This window comes from Phascolarctos cinereus, unplaced genomic scaffold, assembly GCF_003287225.1.
Source record: "Phascolarctos cinereus isolate Bilbo 61053 unplaced genomic scaffold, phaCin_HiC Scaffold_4;HRSCAF=312, whole genome shotgun sequence".
Taxonomy (NCBI): Eukaryota; Metazoa; Chordata; class Mammalia; order Diprotodontia; family Phascolarctidae; genus Phascolarctos; species Phascolarctos cinereus.
This window is the reverse complement of record NW_027555847.1, coordinates 332,434,977-332,462,269: the sequence shown is the minus strand read 5'-3', so window position 1 is coordinate 332,462,269 and position 27,293 is coordinate 332,434,977. Positions and strand designations below refer to the sequence as shown.

General features: G+C 35.4%; 1 protein-coding gene across 1 annotated transcript in view; it reads right to left on the bottom strand.

Moving 5' to 3' along the window:
- Positions 1–27,293, bottom strand: part of ERCC8 (ERCC excision repair 8, CSA ubiquitin ligase complex subunit) — a 64,398-nt gene that overhangs the window by 30,663 nt on the left and 6,442 nt on the right. The window contains 6 exon segments of the mRNA XM_078153178.1: positions 1,057–1,160; positions 5,661–5,727; positions 7,427–7,495; positions 8,451–8,532; positions 15,477–15,600; positions 27,045–27,146. Coding sequence (XP_078009304.1) covers positions 1,057–1,160; positions 5,661–5,727; positions 7,427–7,495; positions 8,451–8,532; positions 15,477–15,600; positions 27,045–27,146 — 548 coding nt within the window.

Genomic DNA, 27,293 nt, shown 5'->3' with positions numbered 1-27,293 from the left:
CAGTCAATATATATTCAATTTTTAACATTATTTAGGCATATTAAAAGGTACTACTGTAGAAACAATTTGAAGTGAATAAAAACAACTATCAGCAAATAATGCTTTAATTTTCATAAGGATGTGAACTAGAACTATGAAACATAAAAATGTTAAAGGAAAAATAGGGAAAATCAAGAGAGCAAAAAAGATGTTAAATCCAGTATGACTGGATCTGTTCAGAGAGTAAGGTTTATCAAATGCTTGGATATCAAGCTTCATTTCAGCTAGTAGTGAAAACCACTTAATTTTCTCTCCCTTCAATGTTTCCATTTCTAGCCATTTAATGAAAACCAGCCAATATTATTATACATAAAATGTGATGGAAAGAATAAATGTTGTATCAAAGAAAGGACAGCTGTTCTAGTCTTAAAATTAACATGACTGCAAACATATGTCTTTGTCCTGAGATAGTACTGTTCCCTTAACAATGTGATTCTACTTTTCTCTTTGAAAACTTGTTTCTAAAGGTAGTATGTGATTTTACCATTTAATCAAATAATTAATTTCCAGTCAATTCTGAATCAAATTTCAAACTACAGTCAAAATACAACTATAAAATTGCAACTGATGTACTTTGTCACCTGGATTCCTGCTGATTCACATGCAGTATATCCTGCACTTTTTGTGCTGACACAGTGAATATAAAATCCTGCTATTTCTTTACTTTACAGTGGGCTTCCTAAGTGGCATTCTCTGCATTTGCATTTCTTAAGTACACTTACCCTAGACTATTATAATAGTGGCCAAAGGGGGGAAAAAAAAGGACAAATCGGTTCAGAGATGTTTCTACAATTCAAACTTCAGAGGCAGTTAGAAGTTGTTATATTGCTTATTCACCAAGTGATTTAATTTAGCTTTGCACAACCTGATCTGGGATTTCTGATGGATGCCCTTTTCCCCTCCATCTATAAAATGTGAAATTTAACATACCAATATTTTTGCCATTTCAAGAAAGCTTCAAGATAAAAAAAAATACCATACTGTCTTATTTGTATATAAATGCAGTATCTTCATTACCTGCTTCAGAAGATGCTTTTGACTTTTCCCCATTGTGCTGATCAAGGGTAATCAGGCATCCTGATGCTCTCCTAATATCCCACAATTTTACTTTACTGTCAGCACTGAGAGGAAAGAAGTATTACAATGATTTAGACCTAGGCCATAGACTCTGCCCCTCCCCCTGCTCGTCAGTCATCACAGCAAGGATCATTACATTTGCACAAATGTGTCTGTACATTTGGGTTGTTGTACCTTTGCCTGTTCAGCAGATGTTCAATATGCAACATTAGCATTAAAAATAGTGGGGAAAAAAACTAAGAAAATAACCTTTCCTTTTTAGTTTACAAGGACACAACTCAACATCTGCTGCTTTTACACAGTTATTTTTAATTACGTGAGCATCTCACTCCCCCCAAGGACTAGACAGGCTTGTAGTTTGCTCCTTAGCAATTTTCTAACTACCTTTCTCCCACTACTTGTTATTCAAATACTGTCTAGCCTATGAAGCAGACAAAATTTTATTTTACTTAAGCATCCAAGCTATCATATGTGTGGCATTTTTTTTTCTTTAAAAAAGACAAGAATAAGATTAGCAAAAGCTAACATAATTTCACTCGACTTGGTATACCAAAATCACTCATCTCAAGGGCTTACAGGTGACAAATTCGATGATCTAGAAATTAAACAATTGTTTTTATTCTTTTTCAGGTCATTGAATATGCCTAAAGAAGTAAGATAAGACTTTGTTAACAACCATCAGGCTGTGCATTCATTGATGATTCCAACAGATTATTTGGAGATGCTAGTATTGTATGGAATCAGAACACATTAGGACTTCCTGGATCCTTCCCCCACTGAGTTTGTGTCTTGTGTTTTGATAAGTTTAATAAGTGCAGGAAAACTTACAAGCCTGTTTGTGTATCAGAAATATAAAGAAGCCTGAATGATAATATTTATTTGCCTATAACCAGGGTTCTTTGTACAATTCACCATGAATCCTGTAATAGTGGGATGAATAACAAATACTTTCTCCACTTCCAATTCAGTTTTGTTTCTGAACTGAGATAGGTTTTGGGATCCCATTCTGCTCAAACGTTGGTTTGGGCATGCCTGTATCTTGATCCTGTCCTCCCTGGAAGGGATATAAATAAATGCCTGTGGCATCCAGAAAAGTGAATGTCTCTAGAAAATCTTCTGGAATGATAGAGATCCAGGGTTGGATCAGAGTGAACCTCTCAGGCTCACTGCTACCTAGATCTATACTAAAGCTCTGACAGACAATAGTTTCCAGGGGAAAGGGGGCGTTATATTTACCTAACTCCTTACATTCAGCATAAGACTGTTGATTAAAGATGCACACTGATTGACTGTAGTAGGTGGGCATCCCCATCAATTTAATTTCAAATCTTAGTATTTTGATTTTTCATATCTGAGGCAAATTTAGAAAAAATGTAGTATAATCAATATTTTTGGAAGAATACTATTTGCAAAATAAGACTTCTTCTCCAGGTATAAGTTAGTAGTGTTTAACCACAAGGGTAAATAATATACCATTAAATTATTCTATTTTACCAAAATTAGTGACAATAACATGAAGTAAATATCAAAATTTTCAAAGAAACCTATTATCAGTATACATATCAAGAGGGCTGGTGAATAAGAGCTGTGATCTAGGGACCTATCAAATGATAACTACAAAAATCAAGGCACTATTTGGGCTAAAGAAGCTCCTGGAATTCTGACTTCCAGTAGCATGGTATTGATTTTTTCCCCCTGAGTAGAAATTTTTTCTTTTAAGATTCAGCTGCCTTTGGCAACTAAACAATAAAAACAATTCTAGGGGCTCTCATAGAAACTTGAGAATTTTCCATTAAAAGCAAGACTCCTTTCTTCTCTTTTCTCTTTCTCTTTTCACCATAGACAACCAGGGGAAAGGGACACGAACAGATTGGCTTTGATATTCCCAACACTCTCTGGCTCAGGTTTGGGAAAAGTGGAAGACCTCTTCAGGATGAGTGTCTGGAGTGAAAAATGGTATGGAACTTACCTTCTTTCCCCTTTTCCCTTCCAACCCGTTGTTCCTGGTGGTCCTACTGGTATGTGGCTCCCAACCCCCTAAATAAATCTACACAGATATAGATATATTCTTAGGGGTGAGATACTGTGTAAATAGCCATTTCTAGACTATGCTTGCAAATTTGGGCAAGGCAGCAATTTAAATGTGACCAAAAAACTGAATGTAGCTCTTTAAAGTACCTAACTAGAAACCAGGGAAGAATCTGGGAAGTAGAACACTTTTGTTACACTACAGAGAACATAGAGAAGTCTGGTACTTAATTTTTCATATAATTTATTAAGTGAAAAATAAAAATAAAATCTTCCTTTATCAATATCAATATTATCATTTCCTTCTCTAGCTCATTTTATGGATGAGGAAACTGAGGCAACAGTACTTACTGTTATTACTTAGCAATCTAATTGAAACAATTATTTAAGACAATTCAGTACAATTTCAGGGCTTGACAAAGTAGGCCGGTTTGCAAATTGTGTGCAATTCGATCTCATATAAATTCACAAAATGAAATGATTTGAGAAGATGCTTATAAAGATAGCCCGGCAAGACATAAAATGGCAATTTTTAGATAATTTCTAAACTGTAAAATTAGTTCTTTAAAATCTCCAAACTTGATCAATCATTTTCACTGATAGCATATTTGATCGCTTTTGGTTTTTTTTCTTAATTTCAGAAGGTTAAAAAAATAATTTAAACAATGATGTGGTAGTGCGGTGACAGCATATTGTATACACAGAGTACTAGATCTGGAATGAGGGGCCTGGGTTTGAAACTTGGTTATTACAATTATGTAGACTGAAAAACTGTATGACTATAGGAAAATCCTTTAACTTCTCTGAGATTCAGTTTTTTTCATTTGTAAAATGGGGATAGTAGAGCTTCTACTGTCTGTTCCCTAGGATTATTATAAGCAAAGTACAAAGGAAAAATGGGAACACTAAGTGCTCTTTTATAAACGATAATAATAGTTGATATTTAAAGTCTATAGAACTTTAAGGGTTGCAGAATGCTTAAAAGATATTAACTCACTTGATTCTTACAACAACTCCACAAGGCAGGGAAAATAGGTGATATTACCCCCATTTTACATATGATGAGAATGAGGCTTGCTGAGGGTAAGTGACTTGTACAAGGTCACTTAGCTAGTTAGCAATATGAGGTAGGATGTGAATCCAGCTCTTTCTGAACCTAAGTTTGGTGCTCTAAACCAAAAATCAAATTCAAAACTATAACTACTCTTAATGCTGAGCTAGAGATACAATTTACCTGTAATAAGGTAGTTACTCAAGAGTCTGGGACCAAGGATAATCTCTTATAGCTCCAATGGAACAGTTGTTGTTCAGTCGTTTCAGTCGTGTCTAACTCTTTGTGATCCCATTTGGGGTTTTCTTGGCAAAGATAAGAGGTTTGACATTTCCTTCTCTAGCTCATTTTACAGATGAGGAAACTGAGGCAGACAGAGTGAAGTGACTTGCCCAGGGTCACACAGTGAGTAAGTGTCTGAAGCCAGATTTGAATTCAGGAAGATTTGAACTCCTGACTCCAGGCCTGGCCCTCTATCCACTGCACCATCCAGCTGCCAAAAACTGCCACAGATGACAAAAGTGGTCCCTGGGGGATGAGTGGCAGGAAAGCAGGGGAATTCTGGGTGCCCACTACTTCTGTTTCTTTTGCATGTTTATATACAGGGAAGATGATCCAAGGACTATCTACTCTTCTCTGTGCCCCACCTATTGACTGAGAAAACAAAACAAAACACAACACAGAAATCCACTAGACTTCTCGAGTTCCCTTTGATTATTATTTGTTCAAGTTTTATTTTTGGAGACTTTGTGTAATTTTCCTGAAGTGGTAGCTTGACATGACAACAGAAAACCTTGTAGTCCTTTAGATAATAAAGAATTTGGAGGACTTGGGTGCTGAATTGGGGCTTTACTGTATTTTAACAAAATTTAAATTTATGAGGTTATTTAGAAGATTTGAGGCAGAATCAGGAAATTTCTAAAAATCCATTCTGGAAAGAGCCATGTTATAATACCCCATACTTATCTAAACACATACACACACAACCACTAGGAGAAAAGTCTCTCATTTCTGTTTTCTTACAAAATTCAAGTCACAACAGATAATTCTAGCAAGTGTAAAGTGATTCAGTGAATGACATTTGTTTTCTAGGGGACAAACATTACTGCACTAAATAAATAAAATTATGTACTCTTGTAAAGATGACATTATTGGGTGTATGTGAACTATTTTGCCCGTAGACTTAACAAATTAACATTCATATACCTATACTTTTTTGCTCATCTCACTATGTAAAAAAGGGAAAGTTATAAGATGATTAGCTGGGTTAGCAATACTGTGGGCCAGAGCTTATCTCAGTGTGACATGCTTGTCACTAATCAACATACCTCTCTAGTCCATTTTTCAAAAACAGAATTATATCAAAAGAAGTCAAAACACTTTTTCAACATGAATACCATTCTTCCAAAATGCCAATTAGCAATTACGGTTCTAACTTTCAAACAAAAATTAAAATACATTTTACCTTGCTGTTGCCAAGATATATTCGTAACGTGGAGACCAGGAAACTGCTAATATTTCCTGTCTATGGCCTACAAATATAAGAACATAAAAACTTTGTGAGGTCTTTGAAAAACTGAGGAATAAAAGAATAATTCTGCATGAGTCTAAGAGAAGAGTAAAAATCAAATGTGAAGAACTTCAACATCTGGTATTTTTATTACATTAATAATTAAGATTTATATAAAAGTCCCAAGTAGGCACATATTGGAATACCTGACATTTATTATTCAATAATTGGTTTTTGTTTAGGAAGAATAACAAAACAAGTTTTTTTTCTTAAGGATAAAGTTGTCAGATTTGATCTAATTATTAATGCATATTAATCCTTTTTAAGATCACTTAATTTGCCATAGAAAACAAATATCCCCAAAATGAGTAAAGATCTTTTTTTCATATGTTTACAAAGTTAGGATCATAGATTTAAGGCTGGAAGGAACCTTAGAGATCAACTAGTCTGACCTCTTCATTTTACAGGTAAAGAAAGTAGGGCCCAGAGAAGTTAAATGACAGAGGTGGTAAGTGGCAGAACTAGGGGAGAAAACATGATTTTTTTCATATGCTTAATTTTAAAAATATATTGTCTAACTCAAGGGTAAGCATCCTTTTAAAAAAAAACATTAAAATGCTTTTAAAATTTAAAAAAAATTTATTTTTTCCAATTACATGTAAAAACAATTTTTAAACTTCATGGTTTATTGTTGTTGTTAAACAATTTTGAGTTCCACATTCTATCTCCCCCTCAATCACTGAGAAGTCAGTCAATTTGATAAAGGTTGTATATGTACAGTCAGGCAAAAAAGGGTAAACATCTTTGCAAATTTTTTTTCCTAGAAAGCCTAGGAACTATATATTTCTAAAAATGATAGCAGAATATTTTAAAATCTGATGTCAATACTGATTGATTCTGGCACTGTTAATTAAATCACTTTTCCCCCTGAGTGAACTACTTAGGCACTTCATTTGTCTGTCTTGTATTAACAAATGCATGAAATCTGAAAAAAAATGATGATCTTCCAACAAATTTTCTTGATGATGTTTTATTTTAATTAATTCAAAGAAATGTTAAATAAAGCATTGAATCTTTGGGTAGGAAGGAAGGATGTCAGACTTGTATTTTACATATTTGAATAAAATTGAATATTTCCTTCCTTAAATTCCTTATTTCAGTGGTTCAGAATTCGTTAATACAATTCTAAACAGCTAAAATGAAAAAAAAATGGTATGTTCAGTTTTCATTGTTATATTTTATCAGTCTAATAAAAGTTTTCATAATCTCATTATTTAAACATGCCTTTTAACATCTCAGAAGTACTTTCAGAAGGGAAGAAAGATGCTTCTGGATATTACAACAAAAGCTGACAATGTAGGCAGAATGTTAGGATAACAGTACATTTTGTGTAATTCTGACAGATTCACTTACCATTCTCATTTTGTATTTAGATATTTCAATCAAGCATAAAGTGTCAAATGAAACTAGGCTGTGAGAGGTAGATCTTGTATTTTCCATGGACTCTGGCCCTTGGACATTTTCATGCCTCTTCTCAAATTCAGGAACACCAGAACAATGCACAGAAGGAGCTTTTCTCCCCCGTTTAGTTTTAACAGCTAGCACAAAATACATCAGTCATGTCACTGACAAAGAATACATTGTCAGTAATGTGTCTTTACACTGAACGTTTTACTCAAAGTAGTTATTGTCTAACATTTATGTTTCAAAATGAAACGTACCCTGTAGAATGTGGGAACAGGATCCAGACTTTAAGTCACAAAGTTGTACTTTGGGGCCTTTAGTACCAACTGCAACAATAAAAATAAAAATCCTTTAACACAACAGCTTTTTCATGAAATAAAGAAGGGAAAAAAAAGCAAGGAAGTTATAGCCATAAGTTGACAATTCACACTTTTCAAATGGGAATAAAGAAAATGTGGTTTAGTTCCACTAATTCTTAGTAGAGTGGTTTAACTATATAAATGATATACCTTTATATATGTGTAAGATATTAACTCAGATTAAAAGAGAAAAGGCTTCCTTTTCAAGCTAATTCATTTAAAACAAGATATGTTCTCTAAAGAAAATAAAAACATTTTGCTACAGGAAGAAAGAATTCTCAAATTACTTAAACTATCTGAATGTAATGGGTTTTTCACATAGTTGATTTTGGTAGGAAATGAGGAGGTCACATGTCTGATTTAATTGGTACAGGGAACTCTCAGTGAGTCAAGTCTCCCCTACCAGGGTAGATCAGCATCAGCTTTGCAATTCATAATCTTAGTTGATTAGGCCAAATTATTAGGATTTTCTGTTTCCTGAAGTGTTATATCTAACCCAGTTCGGAACAGAATTTGCAAAGGACACAAATGACACAGTAATTAAACCTCTGAAAGAACTGGGGTGATAGTAAAATTCATTGTTTTTAAAACAAAATATTTAAATTACATGCTACATTCATTTCATTTTGTCAATTAACAATTTATTTTCTCTTCCTCCCCTTTCCGCCACTAGTGAAAAAAAATATTTTAACAAATTGACATAGTTAAACAAACCTATTTAACACAATGGGCACGTCTAGAACTATTATGTCTCATTCTACATCTCTGTTAAAAGTTGGGTAAATGCTGTACAAATTTTTAAAACCCAGCAAACAAAAAACCCTATCATTCTTACTTAAGCTAAACTTACCTAAACATGCTGGATGTAAAAAAATAAATTTCTGATTTAGGAAAAACATATCAATTATAGTTACATACACACCTGCTATCAAACAGTGTTTGGTGGCAACTGGAGACATATGATGACTATAGACTGTTCCCTCAAAATGAAATACATCTGCAGGCTGATAATCAAAAGAATATTTATGAAGTTTGAGTTCTGATTAAAATAATAATAAAAACATATTTCTTCCCTACTTATTTTAGAAACTATCTGATCATTTACAAATGAATAGATAATATACTTATATTTTTATGTTATCTTTAGTACAAATTCAAACAGATTTCCAATACTTTTTGGCTTCTCTTTTTCAATGTGTTTGATGTCAAGAATTTCAGTACAAGTAATATATCTTTATGAAATCGTCTTGGGTACTTTCAGCTAAGATGGCTGTCAGAGTGGAAGCAGACAGCTCAGTTCCCACACACTTATCCCAGCAAAACCTTAAAATATTGGCACTAGACTGAATAATGAATAAGAAATTCAGTGAGAAGTTAGACTAAGTAACTTCATCTATGTCAGACTTTATAAAACGTCAGCCAGAAGCCTAAAGGCTATGAGGTTTTGTCAGAAATGCCAGCGCCATCATAGGCATATAAAACTGAAGCCCATGAGCTCACCAGAGATGAATCAGAGACTCTTGTAGCCTGAACAGCTCTGTATCCAGATTCACCAAGAGTGGAGGGTTTCCACAAGCAAACCTCAGAATGGTGAGAAACTCACAGTGGATTCACTGGGTGCAACAGTCACCAATTCAGGCTTAGCAGTGCTCAGAGTAGGACATCTGAGGCCGTAAGACTCCAATGTTTGTAGTACTAGATCATGAAATGACATAAAAGGTGCTAAAGATTCATTACTCTGAATCTCAAAGTTTCAAGGGGTCCTAAAACCTAATAGTGCTCTTGGTATAGACACATCCCAAAGGAGATCAGCAGAGGAAACAAGGTTTAGATTAAGCACAGCTGACTATCCTGCCTAAAATTGCAATAGGAGATGGAGAATCATCCTGGAACAAATCTCAAAATAAGAATTAGTAGAGTAGGTGTGAACAAACTGAAGAAAATATAAAGTACTTTAAAGAATAGATCCAATACACCTAAAAATCCAACTTAAAAGAGTTAAATAGATTTTCCCCAAGGACTATATGAATATCTAAATGGAAGCAACAGAAAGAAAAAAAAAAGAAAACTCTGGAGGAAAGAATTAGAAGATGAATAAATAATAAGTATCTTAGAGAAGAAAATGGTAAATCTTACCTAGGCTAATAGACCTCTTGAAAATTAGAGTAGACCAAGAAGAAATCAATCATTCCATGAGACAGCAAGAAATGTTAGAACAAAATCAAAAGATTGAACATTAGAAGCACATGTAAGATAACTTCTATCAAAAATAACTGGCAGAGAAAATATCTCCAGGAGAGAGAATTTAAGAATCATTGGACATTCTTGGAATTATAATTAAAAAAAAAAAGCACAGGCACTGGATTTTAAGAAATTATAAATGAAAACTGTATAAATTTTTCAGAACCAGAAGGCAAAGTGAAACAAAAAAACCTCCAACTAATCACCTCTGGAAAGAAATCCCCAAAAGAAAAGTCCCAGGAATGACATAGTCAAAACCCTCAGTTTCCACATAAAAGAAAAAATACTACAAAGGGTGAGGAAGGAGTTCAAATACCATTGAACTACAGATAGGATCACATAAGATCCAGCAGCAAAATATTATATATTCCAAGATACAGGTTTGTCAAGAATAACTTACCCTGCAAAGCTGAGTATAATACTATGGGGGGAAATGGACTTTTAACAGAAGAGGACTTTGAAGCATTCTCAACAAAAAATAAAAGACCCGAGTAGAAACTGTGAAATACAAACAAAAGTGTCATAAGATATATAAAAAGGTAAATTTGCTTGAGTAATTGGAAGGGGCTATACCAAGATGAGGTGCCAACATTCTAAAAGGGGAAGAAGAAACCAGTGTGTTTCTCCACCTAAATGTCTTCAAAAGACACTGAGGAACTCAAGACAGAGGAAGTTGGGGTGTGCTGGTTCTGTTCTAACAGTTTTAAGAAGGGAAAAAAAAGGAAAGTAAAAGGAATTAATTATTGTAGAGAGGAGAAAAGTATGGAACCTATTGTTTGTGATAACAGGAGTGAGAAGACTATACAAATTTGGAGCAAGGGGTGGCAAGAGCAGTTATCAGAAGAATTTTACTCTCATATGAACCAAAAGAAGGATGAACACAGTGCACATTCACACACACAATGATTGGTACAGAAATATATCAAAGATGTAAAGATGGGGTGTGTATGAAGAAGTGGAGAAAAGGGTGTAAGCAAAAGAAGGATACTTGAACTGATGCAGAGTAAAGTGAAGAGAAACAGAATATATAATCATAAGAATACTGTAAAGAAAGAGAACTAAAAGCTTAAGAAATCATTATAGCAATGATAAACAATGGAACAAGAGGGCCTATGACAAATACGTTATCTACCTCCTGACAGAGAGGCGATGGACTCAAAATGCAGAGACAGTTTTTTTTTATATGGCCACTGGGTGGACTTGTTTTGCATGACTATGCTTATTTGTTACAAGGGTTTTTTTTTCTTTTTTTAACGGAAGTAGGAGGGTTATGAAGGCTAACAACAATGATATACCCCTCAAGAAGAAAAAATAGGGCCATTAAAGCTTTTTTTAAAAAATGCATAGAAGAGAATAGAAGGAAGCACAAACAAGTACAACAATTTTGAAAGAAGGTAAATTTATTATATACTTTAAAAATAGTAAGCTGTATGGAATAGGTTCATGGTTTCATATACAATCCTCTTTTTAGGCTTGACTTCATATACAGAAATGCTCACTTTTTGGATTGGTGTTTAAATGCAGAATAAAGGGCAGCTAGTTGGTGCAGTGGATAAAGCACTGGCCCTGGATTCAGGAGGACCTGAGTTCAAATCCGGCCTCAGATACATTACACTTACTAGCCGTGTGACCCTGGGCAAGTCACTTAACCCACTGCCTAACCAACTAAATAAACAAACAAATAAATAAATAAATGCCAAATGAGCAAAATACCTTTTTTTTTTTAAACAAAGTACCACAGAGTACTGTCCACACAGCTCTGGCCCTAATGTTGAATAATATTATATTGCAAAATTTGAAGAAAACCTACAAAATGGATCTTAAGGTCATATGAAGTTACACTCTCCTTAAAATGTTAGTATAAAAACAGCTTTGGGGGAAGACCTTATTTTCTGGGTAAGTTAGAGGCTTCAAGTATACAATTGTGAAGGACTTAGATATATTTACATATATTAAAACTATAATTGACTATTATTGGAAATTAGGGATGATGAGGCACAAGCCTATCCTTGTAAGGTTCATGTCATAGAGAAAAATTATGAAGTAACTTAGAAGTGGCACTTTCAGACAGGATGTTGAGCTGGCTGGGCTGGTATGTTATTTCTTGGGAAGGGAAAAAGGAAGTGAGGGGGAAAAGGAGGGAAGTTATACTGGCACAAAATGAAAGAGTTCCTTTAACTTTGGTACAGTGGATAGATACAGTGGACTTCAAATTAGGAAGACCTAGGTTTAATTTCTACATCAGATTGTTACTAGATTGGCAAGTCACAACCTCTCTGGGCTTCAGTTTCCTCATCTGTAAAATAAAAAGGTTGGACTGAACAACTTTTAAAATCTCTTCCAGCTCTAAAAATATGATCCTACGACTCTTATTTATATGCTAACAGACCAAAATTGCTACAGAGAAAGCCTAAACAAATGAGACATTAATTTCTGTTCTTAAAGCACTCTATATATGCTGTGCATTAATTTTCAATGACACATTTTAAACAAATACAAATAACTTAAAAGTAGAAAAAAGCAAATTTTCAAAATTATCTATCAAATACTTTATTATTCCTTATTGAAATTTAATTTAGCAAAGTAAATTGTGTTTATGGTTGTCAAAATTAGAGATAAAGGTTTTTTCTTATTATGTAAACAATGCTTTTTTTAAACTGAGTTCCTCTGTATTAAGTACATGCAGAGAAGTATTCAAAGTACTAGGAAAGAAGAAAATAAAAGTAGTGGACAGATTTTCATTTCTTTTTTAATGTTCTATTGTATATTAATTTATTATATTTTAAACTTTTATTTTTTTTTTAACATATTTTCATTTCTTGATTGAAAAACAAGTTCTCTTTTGCAACCTTAGGGTAGCAGTCACTGCTTCTTTCACTAGAAACCTCAGTTTATTCCTTATCAAAAACATAACACTAGAAAATCAAAGCAAAATAATGATGCACAATCCAAGGGTAATGCCATAAGCTATTAGCTAACTTATATTAGACATGAATATTTCAAGATAAAAATTATGAGAAAATATTGCTTCAAAAATTATTTGAAGAGTATGTTTCCTTATGCTATAGTAAATTTTCCTATAAGATTTTAGTATGATTTTATAGAATTTTTGTTTTTATAGAAATTCTTGAGCATTTTCCTCAGTCCTACTAAAAAAATTTTGAGAAAATGGTCAGATTTGCCAAAAATTTAGTTGTTGCCTAGCCCTCTAGACTGACTCACAAAAGATTACATTTATAATCCATTAAAAAAAAACAGCTTTTTAAATAGCAAGCAGTAGCAAATTGAAAAAATAAAACCATTTATGGATTCTTAATTTTAGTTCTTGGCACATTCTTAAATTCTATTTTTCTTGTTATTTAAGTCTATTCAAATATGGCCCAGGTCAAATTAATGACAATAATCAAGTATTATTTAATTTTGAGCTATAAAGTTACTCATGTACTCACTGGGTTACCACACATTTTCCAAAAGTTCAAAATTTCAATTAACAAAGGTCAGGTTACTGTAACATTGACTAGTAATTTAGATTCATATTTTAATATTGATCAACATTATTTATTCTTCCAATGAGAAATTATTAACCTGCTTTGTGCCTAAAACTGTGCTAGGTGCTATGAGAGATGCAGAGCATAGAACAGTCATTTAGTTAGAAAGACAGATTGTAGTAATTATCTAACAAGGCAAATAATATGTAAGTAGATGGTAAAGACAAAAGAAAATCATAGAAAGAGAGATGACTGTGGATTAGAAAATTTCAGGAAGGAAAAAGGACCATCAATTAATGGTAGAAGTTAGACAATGGAAGGGCATTCTAAGGCCTGAGGCAGCCATGTAGAGACTTACAGCCCATAATGGTCCTGCAATATTTAGAAGGTAGTAGGAGATCAACCTAGTAGCAGATATTTCATACTTTGGAATATCAGGAAATAAAGTTGGATTGGAGGAGAGAGGAAGTTATAGAGTTGCCATTTAACTAGTTATATGAGGTTGGGTAGGTCACTTTATCTCTAAGAACTTCACAGCTGCATCAGCAATAAAATAGGAATAATAATATTTACACTAATTACTTCACAGGATCAAAGTGATCCTTCACAGGTATGGATCAAATAAGATAATATGTAACAAAGTCCTATGTAAACTATTTCAAGAATCTATAATTTTGTTGCATCTCCACTGATGCAGAATCTGATGGTCTTGGGACAGCTAGATGGCACAGTGGATAGCACACTGGCAGTGGATTCAGGAAGACCTGAGTTCAAATTTGGCCTCAGACACTTGACACTAGCTATGTGACCCTGGGCAAGTCACTTCACCCCACTGTCCGCAAAAAATAAAAGAATCTGATGGTCAAAAAATTCATTACCCTGTGGCTAACCTGATGATGTAGCCCCACTGTATTTAGCCAGGCTCATCCTTGGATAATAAGCATATAATCCATCCCTGATTCTCTATTCAAAGCCTTCCAAGTTACGCTCTGCTGCTAGCTTTAGGGAGGGAGCCACCTCCATGCCACAATGAGGTACTAGAGTAGAACTTCAGTAAACTACAACATGTTACAGAAATGTGAGCTATTATCAGTATCAACATAAACATTAAATGCCAGACTGAAAAATTCCTTTTCTCAGTAATGATGAAAAAAGCAATTTTTCAACAAGAAAGTAACATGATAAAGTCAGGATTTTAGGAAGTCTAATCTGGTGGTAGTAGGAACAGACATGGGGGAGATAATAGAAACACAGAAAGCAGTTAGGAAACTATTTGGTTTGAGGAAATGAGGGCCTCATTTAGGATGATGGCAAGAATAATGAAGAAGATATGAATGAAACTTATTTTTGAGGGAAGAATTTATAGATTTAGTGAATGACTAAGCTTTAAGGAATAAAAGACAAGGAGGAATTAAAGAAATATGCAGAAAGAATTCCAACTTAAGGTAATTAAGAAAAGGACCATACACAGAAATAGGAAATTTGGTAAGTCAGAAGTCATGAATTTTGGACATGTTAAGTTTGCTGTGATGACAGAACATCCTACAGACAAAAGGAACTAAAGGCTTGCCAAACACATGCATGCATATGCATACACACATGCACATACATGTGTGTGCATCAATTTTACTGGTTATAGGAAACTTCTGGGTGAAGAATATCTACCACTTCAGATCAGCACCTTCTTTGCAAATTATGGCATAATTTAGAGTTGCTTCTCTATAATTCAGTTGCTTCTCTATAATTTAGAGTTGCCTAGAACACTGAAAAGTCAAATGACTTGCCCCATGGTCATGCAGTTAGTATGTGTGAGAAGTGGGTCCTGGGCCAAAGTCTTGCTTTACAGCCAATTCTCTATAATGCCACATTGCCTTTCTTGCCAGTTTTTAAAGAAGGTGAGATTTTTAGTCATAATAGAGACAGAGTTAAATGAATACATTTGTCTATACATAAATATTAGGACTAACATTTTTCTTTTAAAAACTGGCCAACCCCCCCCCCACAAATAAATGAATAAATAAATGAAAATAAAAACTAGGAAGAAAGATGAATAAAGTAATTTACCCAAAAGATCATGTGAATTTTCACTGTCTTTGTTATGTCTAATAGACTGTATTAGTTTTCAATGTTGTCACAACTGTCAACCTTACTAGCAATATCAGCAAATAGACCAAGGATTGAATTATCCTTCATCGTTTGAGTGATTTAAATCTACTTACCTGTAATGTGTTTGTATCCCATATTTTCAGAGTTTTATCAAATGAGCTAGAGGTGAACATGCCAGTATCATGAGGATACCACTGCACTGTCTCTACACTGTATTTGTGAACATCAGGATGATTTCTACAAAGCAGGAATAGACAATATTAGGTTCCAAATGTTCCAAACAAAACACTACTCTTCATCCTAATGTCACCAGTTTGGCTTTTGACTTCATCACTCAGCTGTACCTGCTCATTTCAAAGTTACCAATGATCTCTTTTTAAATAAGTTTTTATTGATTTCTTTTTTTTTTAACATCACCACAATTTCTGACAGTATATCACCCCCCTCCAACTTCCAAGGACCCATCTCATATAACAAATGGTGTTTTTTAAAGGATAATAAAAAAAAATCAGCAGCAATGATCAACACATCTAAAAAGTCTAAAAATATGTACAATGTTCAATTCTTGTGGCTCTCCCACCTCTGCAATGGGTTATGGGAGAAATGTCTCCTCACATTTTTTTTAATCTTTATAATTTTGCAATGTAAACCACTGATATTTTGTGTGCAATTTTTCTTTCCTTTTACATTGTTGTATATTGTTATATTGTCTTCTTGGCTCTGCTTACTCACTGCCCATCAGTTCATGTAAACCTTTCCACATTTCTCTGCATTCATCACAGTCATCATTTATTAGGGCACAGAAATATTACATTATAGTCAAGGATCACAATTTGTTCAGTATTACAACATTCCCCAAATTGTGGGCATATAATTTGTTTCCTATTCTTTGCTGTCACAAAAAAGTGCTGCTATAAATATTTTGGTGTACATAGTGACTTCCTTCTTATCAATGATTGCTTTGGGGTATAATCATGGTAATGGAATCTATGGGTCAAAGGGTATGGATATTTTAGTCACTTTATTTGCATAATTCCAAATTGCTCTTCAAAATGGTTGTACTGATTCACGGTTCTACCAACAATGCACCAGTGTACCTATCTTCCCACAACCCCTTCTACACTGAATATTCTCATCTTTTTCATCTTTGCCAATTTACAAGGCATAAGGGAAACTTCAGGGTTCTTCTGATTTGCATTTCTCTTATTAATGTTTTGGAACTTCTTTATGTTGTTGTTTTTAGTTTGCAATTCTTCTTTTGAGAAATATTTGTTCATATCCTTTGGTCACTTATCTATTAAAGGTTATTTTTTGGCTTTATATGTGCGTGTGTTAATTGTTTATATATCTTGAATATCTACATGTCACAGAAATTTGGTACAATGATTATTTTCCATTTAACTGCTTTCCTTTTTAGCCTAGGTACATTAATTCTGTCTATGCAAAAGCTTTTCAGTTTTATGTAATCAAAGTTTCTATTTTATGTTCTGTAAATGCCTTCGTCCCTTGTTTGGTTCAGGATATATTTAATACTTAAAGCTGTGAAAGGTATATAATTTGGTTCTTTTAAAATTTTTTTATGGTATGATCTTTAAAATTAAGGTCATGTATCCATTTAGAACTGCACAACCTGTGGCCTGCCAAAGAATTTCGGGTGGCCTGTAAGGTTGTGCAGGCCTGGTATTATGGAATGTGGTGTAAGCGCTGATCTAAGCCTACTTTTTACCCGACTGCTTTCCAGTTCTCCCAGTAGTTTTAATCAAAAAGAGAGTTCTTTCCTAAGTAATGTGTTTTTTGGTTTATTGAGTTTTATTGTTTCTAATTCTCCCCTAAGTCTGTTTCACAATCTACCTCTCTATTTTTTTAACATTACCAGCAGCTTTTGATGATTGCTACTTTACAATACAGTCTGAGGTCTGGAAGTGCTATTCCTCCTTTGCCCCTACCCCTTTTCATAATTTCCCTGGATATTTTGGATCTTCTGTTGTTTCCAAATGAATTGTTATTTTATCAATTTTTATAACATATTACTTTGATAATTTGATCTGTATAGCATTAAAAATATAAATTAACTTTGGTAGTACTATAATTTTTATTATATTGGCACAGTCCAGCCATGAACATTGAATATTCTTCCACTGTTCAAGTTACTCTTTATTTCTCTAGAAGCACATTATAATTGAATCTATTCCAGGCTTTTTTGTGCTTTGGTAGATTAATCCCTAGACATTTCACACATTTTGTTTTTATTTGAAATGGAATTTCCCTTTCTATTACTGCCTCTTCGTTTTGGTATTATACAGAAATGCAGTTTATTTTTGAGGATTTATTTTGGAGCCTACAACTTTGCTAAAGTTATTATCTCAGTATTTCTGGGGATTCTCTAGAATTTCCCAAGTAAACTATCATAACACCAAATAGGGATGGTTTTTCTCTTCTCTTTGGTTATTTTTATGCCTTTAATATCCTTCTCTTGCCTTATTGCTGTTGCTAACATTTCTAGAACTATATCAAATAATAGTGGGGAAAGTGGGCATCCTTGCTTTACTCCTATAACCAACAATCTTTGAATTGCCAAATCTGATGGTCTTTTATCACTCCTAATCCTCCTCAACCCAACTCTCCTTCTAGACACTCCATCCTCTCTAGGTTTTCATTACAGTACTGTCTCTTGGTTTGCCTACCACCTCTCTGACTGCTCCTCAGTCTACCTCGCTGGATCATCCTCCACATCATGTCCCTTAACTCGAGGTTTTCTGGATGGTTCTGTCCACTTGTGTCTTCTCTTATTCCTCTATAGTCTCTTTCTTGGCAACCTCATCAGCTTCCATGAGTTTAACTATCAAATCTACACAAATGACTACCCAATATTTATATCTAGCCCTACTCTCTTCCTTGAACCTCAGTCTTTTAGGACCAACCGACTACTGGACAATTTAAAATGGAAGTTGCAGAGACATCTTAGACATAGCAGGTCAAAAGGCAAAGTCATTCTTGCCCTCCCTCTTCTAAACTGTAGAAGATACCAATGTTATTCTAGTCTCAGGTTCATGATCTCAAAATTATCCTGGACTCCTCTGTCCTCCCCTCCCCACACTCCCAACTGGCTGCCAAATCTTGTTGCTTCTACCTTTACAATATCTATTGCATCTAACCCTTTCTCTCTCCTTACATGGCTAACATCTCAGTAAGGTCTTTGTCACTGTAATAGTCTCCTAAATCCTCCACTCAGATGCCAACTTATATTTCCAAGATAGCAGGCTGATCTTGATACTCTTCTGCTTAAAATTCTTCATAGCTTCCTATAGCCTTTAGGATGAAATGCCATCTCTTCTGTATAGCATTTAAAGTACTCTACAGTCTGGCTCTCTCCTACCTTTGGAGAATTATATTATTCCCCTTCACGTACTGCATGATCTAATCAAAATGGCTTACTAGCTATTCCTCAAATGCAGAGCCAATGCCTGAGATAAATTATCCCCTCAGCCTCTCAGGTTCGGGTCCACTGGCACCCGATTTCCTGATTCCCTGCACCTCCTTCTCCAGTTATTCCTGCTTTCTCTCTCCTGAAGTTATTTTATATTCACTTTTCTGGGTACATGTTGTTTCCCCGAGGAGACTGTAAGGTCCTTGAGGACAAGGTTTCATTTCTGTTTGTGTATCCCTAGTATAGTGCCTTACATCTGCTAAGTACTTAACAAATGTTTTGGACTTCATTTTGGTCTGTTGTGGTTTAGTGTAGAGAACTAGTGAGGAAATTGCCTTCTACCAATTAATATCATCAATTGTTTTGCAACTTATAGCCTAAGAGACTTAGCTGGTTCACTCAAAGCCAATATGTGTCAGAGGCTAGACTCAAACCCAGATCTTCCTGACTGAAGTTTGCTACCAATCCACTATGCGACTCTGCTTACAACTGTTTACTAAATTCAATTCTATAAGTATCAGAGTAGAACTTCAGTGCAGAATAATACATATTAGACAAACAATGAACTAACAATAATTTCTTTTCCTTCTTATAATTTAGATGATCTTTTGGGAGATGATTTCTTAGATTTTTAAGGATTTTAAAGGGATTTTTAAGAAATACTGTCCCAGGAAATATGAACTAATGCTTCTGTAAATTTCCCTAGTAATTGGAGGTAGGGCAGTGACTTTAGAGCAGCCTCATAGGCTAACTCAGCATTTTTTCTTTTACTTTTCTTGCTTCTTCACCTCTGCTTAGGATATGATAAGACATAGGTGACCAGAATAAAAAGCACAAGGTCTCAAAGCTTCACACTCCAGCAAGACAGAAACAAAACACTGGACTTAGAATTAGAAGCCAGGTACAGATACTGGGTCCACCAATCAAGAGCTATGTGATCTTAGGCTATTCACATATTCATTAGTCTTCAATTTTCTCAATTGTAAACTAAGGATAATAACACTTATACTACTTACTTTACAGGGATATTATAGAAATCAAATAAGACAAAGTGAAGTATTTTTCAATTTTTAAGGCCTATATAAATGTAAGTAATTAAATCATAAAATAATTATCACATCCTCACAGTCTTAAAGACATTCTCAAAGAATTGCAAAAACATGGACAAGACATTGCATCCTGTCTAATTGGCTTGCTAGGTATGATATTAACTGAAACCATTTAATCAATAGATAAAACAAGGAACTGAGGTATGGGTGTTAATTAGGGAGTTTTTAATGAGTGCAGCAGCGAAAAATGTGGACTGCCTGATTACTTATCTAGTCATCAAAAAATTTTCCTGAAAATATCATCAGGAATCAGGTTTAACTCTAGATTATTTTTTCAGTTAGGTAAAGAAATCACAAGGTCTCTAGAGAAGATGACTCAAACACTGTAATGAGTTAAATATACTTCAGTTCAATGAACACTTATTGAGTACCAACTATCTACAAACTGTGTCGTATTCAGAGAAGAAAGTGGAGGTAGGAAGACTTTTTAGGAGGCTGCTGCCAAAAGGTCCTTGTAGGTGGTAATGAGGGGTTGAAACAAGCATGGGAATAGAGGGATGATAGATTTGAGAAGTACTTAGAAAGTAGGTTTAAAAGAATTTGTGAAATGTTGGATATGAGAGGTAAGAAAGACACAGAAATAATGTACTATTATAAATGCAGTATCCCTAATGAGCACTATATAGTAAGAATATAAACTCATAAGAGAAGCAGAATGGTATAATGGTTAGATTACTAGACTGTGTGTTGGGAGACCTAAACTCAAACCCCCACCTCTGACATCTTTTAGCTGGGTGCCTATGGACAAGTCATTTAACTTCTTTGAGTGTGTCAGTTTCTTCATGTGTCATTTGGGATAATAATACCGTTATCTATAGTACCTGAATTACAGGGTAGCTGTGAGGCTTTGAGAGAATATACATGAAGTACTTTGCAGAATTTAAAATGCTGTACAATTGTCAGTTATTATTATATGAGGAAATTTATGAACCTGAAGGGGGAATCAGAGTGGAAAACATCTGGGCAAGGCTCAATGGAAGGAGAAAAAGAAGCAATAAAACTGTGTAGGAGACTACAATGACCTGACCAGAGGGGGAAGTAGTGACTGTTTGGAAAACAGATCACATACCTGGCACTGGGGAATGCCAAGAGAGTGATGGAGGACTTCAAATACCCAGACAACAATTTTTCTCCTAAAGGCACAACAGCTGATGAAATTTTTACTTGCCCTAATGAGAATTTGATTCTTAAAAAAGTAAGAGGATGTGGCAACCAGAAGTATTGTTTGGACCCAATTCTAATCAATTAAATGAAACTAACTGACTGACAAAGTAGAAGCAATGGGTCTCTTGGTAGGAGAAGACCATTTGGACAAAATAGTGATAGTTGGCTTTTAGATAGACAAAGCATTTTTAATCACTTACTACATGCAAGGCACTGTTGCTAAATACTGGGGATACAAATACAAGAAACCAAAACTGTCCTTGCCCTCAAGGAGTTTACATTCTAATGGGGGAAGGCGACATAGAAAGGGGAGCTGGAAAATGGAGGGAGGTGGAGAATGATGATCTGAGTAGAAAAATCATGGTGGGGAAAGGGCTGGGTAGCGATTTGGAGGCCTGGGCCCTTTAAGATTTCCAAAGTACTTTATGCACATTATCTCTTTTGAGTCTTATGACAATCTGTGAGGTGGGTACAACAGCTAAGAAACTAGAGGATTTGAGAGGTTACATGACTCAGATACAAAGTTTCTAAGTATCAAGGGTAGGATCAGAGCCCATGTGTTCCCAACTTCAAAACTTTCTCTCTCTCTCTCTTTCTCTCTCTCTCTCTCTCTCTCTGTCTCTGTCTCTGTCTCTCTCTCTCTCTATCCCATGCTGCTCCTCCCCTGCAAGGAGGCTCACAACTGCCTGAAGTTAGGCATTAGAATCCCCTGTGTGCACCAGGTTATAAAAGAAGAGCCTGGATATTCTCTTGAGGCTGGGCCTTGGTACAGAAGAAAGGGTTATGAAGCTGGCACCTGAAAATATGCAGAATAGCTTAGAGCCATTAACGTGCTGAAAATGGAGTGGAGAGAGAGAGATATGACTATGATTTCAGGGATGGAGATGATGCAGAAGAAAGTGTTGTGATTCAGAAATTGTAACAGAATGTAGATCAGGCATTTTGGGTATTCAGGTAAGGATCCTTGGGTAGTATGAGAATGTGTTGGGTGTAGATCCCTGGCACTTTTGTGGGTGTCTCAATACAGAACTCCAGTAGATCAGGGTTTCCTTAGGGGAAAGGCTGCCTTAAAGAGACTGAGGGAAAGGGAGGATTATAGTATTGAATGAAAGCAAGACATTTCATCCCCTATGTTCAGCTGAACAGATTTGGTGCATGCAGGTCATAGTGCACTCACCACAGTGTGATTCCATCTCTGAGGATAATGATGACAGAACCTTGTGAGATGCTCTTTTTGAATGGAACAATTCAGTAGTCTCTATCCAGAATAAGAGATTTGTGAAGCTATGTCCAATATGTGGGTTAAAAAAAAATCAATTGCACAAGTAGAAGATATAGGAAACATGGCTATACAACAGTGTATGAAATGAGGGTTTTACTGAAACAGACTCAGTGTGATTCAACAATGTGACATGGCAGCCTAAGGGCCCAAGGCAATGTCAGGCAACATCAACAGAGACAGAAAAGAAACCATGAAAGACTCTAGAAAGATCCCTGACCATCTGACTAAAGGTTAACTTCTGAGATGCTTACCAACTGGGACACATCCAGAAAAGGATGGTTAGCACTGTGAGAAGACTGGATATGATGCCTTATTCAGATTAGTTAAGAGAAATTGAGATATAACTATTTCCTAGCATTGAAGGGCTGCTATATGGAAGAAGGACTAAACTTGATCTGCTTAACCCCAGATGATGGATATAGAGCAATAGGTGAAAAATGCCGAGGAAGATTTAGAGTCAATACAAAAAAAACCCCAACAACTTATGAATAGAATGGGCTATGCCAGGAAGAGGTTGGTTATTTGCTGTAAGCTTCAAAAAGGGGCCAGATGACAATTTGTGAGGAATGCTATAGTGTGGAATCTTGTTCCAGATACAGAATGAACTGAATGACCTCTCAAGTCACTCCCTCCTCAATGATTCTAAGAAGAATGTAGAGTCAAACACTTACCAAGGTTGTGCAGGTGGGAATGTGAAAACATAGTGGTATGTACCATTGATGGAAATAAAAGTCAGAAAGTGGGGGCCATGGTTTTTTGTTTGTTTGTTTTGTTTTTGTTCTTTGTTTCTTGGATAAAGATTATAACTTGATTTTGGTCAAGCTGAGTTTGAGGTACTAGTAAGACATTCAGATGACACGTCCCACAGTAATCTGGAGGGAGAGGATCAGCAGTGATAAATGTTGCAGAGAAGTCCAAAAGGATGAGTACTGAGAAAATGCGATCAGATTTAGCAATTAAACAATTACTGACAATTTTGGAGAGACCAGTTTTAGAAGAGTGATGAGGCTGGAGACCAGATTTAAAGGGTTAACAAATGAGTTGGAGGAGAGTAAAGGGAATGAACATAGAAAGTTTTTCTAGGTAGTTAGGGGAATTGTAAGATCTATTGAAAACTTTTTTTAAGGATGAATAGACTCTAATATATCTGTAGGCTGTAGGAAAAGAACCAGTAGATAAGGAGCGATTGGAGATTAATGGGGAAAATTTGCAGAAGATGGGAGGTGATAGGATCAAGGGAAAATGTAGGAGGGTGGCCTTGATCATTAGAAGAAACAAAATTAATTGATCACAATTCATCACAAACTGAAATTAGGAGAAGAGAATGGAGGATGATGTCAAGGCATTCTGAGACAGAGAAAAAGGGAGAAGAGGGAGTTCCTGGTGAATAGTCTTTTTTTTTTTTTTGTGAAGCATAATATGAGTTCCTCAGCTGAGTAGTTGGGGAAAAGAATAAGTATGGATGGTTAGAAGGGGAAAGAGAGGTTTGAAATTGTCTCTCTCTGGGGGATCAAATAACAAATCAATTAGGTAAAAGTTAAAGGATTGCCTTCATGTAATGACGGCTCAGTTGAAATTAGATAACATTAATTTGTAGTGGACAGTTGGCCATGTTGTGGGATTTCCTCTAGTTCTATTCAGTCACATATGAGTAGAAGCAAAGGAGGTAGATGGTAGGAGTAATTCAAAGGTGTAGAATGATCAAGAAGCAAATACAACTTTGGGGAACTTCTACCTTAAAAAGCAAGGATAAAGAGACACAGGAGGATTGATTGAGAGGTAGAGCTGGCTGGGTATAGTGTCTCAGAAACCAAGTGGTGATGAGAATAAACAGAAGGAAAATCTGGTAAATGGTGAAGGAAAATACAGAAGGATCAAAGAGGTAGGGACTGAGAAGAGGCCATTTGATTTGGAAATTAGAGATTGGTTTCAAGATATGGTGAAAAGGCCATCTACAATAGATGCCTCCACTGTCTTCCCTCCCATGTTCACCTTCAACCCTTACAATTCAGTTCCTGACCATATCATTCCACTGAAATGACTCTCTCCAAAGTTACCATGATTTCTTAGTTGCCAAATCCAAAGGCCTTTTTTCTATTTTCAGTCTCCTTGACCTCTCTGCAGCCTCTCTGTTGATCACTCTCTTGTCACTGACACTCTCTTCTGAGTTTTCAGGACACCTCTCTCTTCTGGTTCTCTTACCTAACCATTCCTTTTTAGTCTACCTTGGTAGATAGTCATCCAGATCATGCCCTCTAATTATAGGTGTCCCACAGGATTTTCTCCTGGGTCCTCTTCTCTTCTCCTCTAAAATACTTCACTTAATAATCTCATCAGCTCCCATGGATTTAATTTCCATCTTTATGCTGATAATTCTCAAATCTACCTATCCTGCCCCAAATTCTCTGCCTACCTCCAATTACCTTTCAGACTTCTCAAACTTGATGTCTAGTAGACATATCAAACTCATTACGTCCAAAACAAAACTCATTATCTTTCCCCCTAAACCCTTCCCCCACCCCCTACCTTCCCTATTACTTCCCAGTCCCTCAGGCCTGAAACCTAGAAGTCATACTGGATTTCTCACTAACTGCCCTCCACATCCAATCTGTTGCCAAGGCCTGTCAGTTTCACCTTTGCAAAATCTCTTGAATATACTCCCTTTTCTCCTCTGACACTATACTCTAGTTCAGGCTCTCATCATCTCATGCTTGGACTGTTGCAATAGTCTGCTGGTGGGTCTGCCTTCTTCAAGTATCTCCTCACTCCAATCCATCCTCCATTCAGCCACCAAAGTAATCTTCCCAAAGCACAGGTCTGACCGTGTCATTTGCCTACTCAATAAACTCCCAGTGGTTTCCTATTGCCTCTAAGAACAAATACAAAAGGCTCTGTTGGCAGTCAAAATCCTTCATAATCTAGCCCTCTGTAACCTTTCCAATCTATTTTTACCTTACTTCCCAACACGTACTCTTTCATCCAGTGACACTGACCTCCTGCCTGATCCATGAATATGAAACTTCACCTCTCAGCTGTAAGCATTTTCTCTAGCTGTCCTCCGTACCTGGAATGCTCTCCCTTCTGGCTTCCCCATCTCCCTCCAATTTCCAAGTAAAATTCCATCTACTACAGGAAGCATTCCACAATTCCTCTTAAGTCTAGTGACTTTCTTTTTTTTTCCTATTTATTCTGTGTATACTTGTTTATACATATTTGTCTGCTTTTGTCTCTTCTTTTAGACTGTGAGCCCCTTGAGGGCAGAGATTGTCTTTTGCCTCTTTTTGTATCCCCAGTGCTTAGCAAGGTTCCCAGCACATACTAAGTGCTTAATATTTATTGACTAACAGACATGGAAACCGACTGAGAGATGGTTAAGGATCACGAGTAGATGGAAATTGGAATTACCTGATATAGACATTTTTAAGAAATATGATTGTGATGGAGAAAATGACGAGGGACAGTATTAAAAGGACTGAGAAAAGTTGTTTTGCTTTATTTTATATTAGGGAAACCTGAGTAACAAATAAAGCTTTTCTCTCAACTTACATTAAGGACTTCAAGACTGAAAGGGAAATGGCTTTTTTATTCAATACAGAGAGCAAGAATACTGTATGCATTTCTTCATTTAAACTCCACCAGAGAGAACATACTTCTGATATGTAGAATCAATAGCTGAATGGCCAAGGACTAGATATACAGAGGGACTGAGGAGTTCCTTATTAATGGCTGGGTAATTTTTGTAAGAACATTAAAAGCAAATGGAAAAATAAAAACTGAAGTTGTAGAAGACAAAGTGGATATTTGCTTGAACAGGTCAGGAGATGGGAACAATGACACAGGCAGAGAACAGACACAGAAAGAGGTAGAGACAATACTTCTCTTGAGATAGGAGGGAAGGAGAAAATGGTCAAGGACACTAAGAAGTTTCAGGGAATCAAAAAGGGAGTTCAGAAAACTCAATCAGATGTGCTGAATCTCAATGTAACAAGAGGCCAGATAACGTGCTTTAAGTGTGGAAAGGTAAAGGTTGAGAACTTCTATAGAAGAGGTCTTAAAACTGACATGATAGAAGAGAAAGTGAACATAAGAGTGGATGAAGAGCAGTGAGGACCACTGAGAATATGCATCACAAATTCATATACTGGGTGAAATCAGTGTGAATGCATAAATTTCTTCACTGTTTTTGGGAATTAAGAAGTGAGAGGAAAGAAAATAGATGGTGAGGTTACCTAAGATGTGGATTATCAGAAGTCAAAGCCAGAAGATTAGGGAAAGTGAGAGATTCTAGGGTGGTATATAGGAAATCATAAAGTGTAACATCATAACAGAGTCAAAACTAGTTTGGGAGCTAACTAAAACCAGGGTAAGGGCAGTCACTCATCAAGATGTCTGAGAAAAGATAGACAGGTGGATTACTGAAGATCTAGGACAGAATGCAAAGAAAGAAAATATGCTAAAAAGATTTATAAATTTCCATTTTAAAAGTATAATCTGACATCTTTTAGAGAGTAATATATGTCAACTATGTTTACATTTTTCCTAATTTTTTGAAATATTGGAGGAATAAGAGGTAATTATTATGTGCTTTTTGAGCAGAATTTTATCCTTTCGTTTAATATACTGCTGTTCCAAATTTGCATTTATGCCAGTAAATATTTATACTAGTTTTTTGCTAACTAAGCATATTTTGAATACATACCTGCCCACAGAACAAATAGCTTTGCATGTGTAATGAACATTTCTGCTGAAGTTTTCAAGGTCATAAAGTGCAATAACGCCATCTGAACCACCTGACAACATGCTGTCAAAAAAAAAAAGACACTTTTTATTTTACATCATCCATTTATTTGTGATAACTGATTGCTTACTTCTATCCAGGGATTAAGTTTCAAATAACTGAAATGTAATAAGCACTTAAATGTAAATGGTAAATTCTTATTTAGACTAC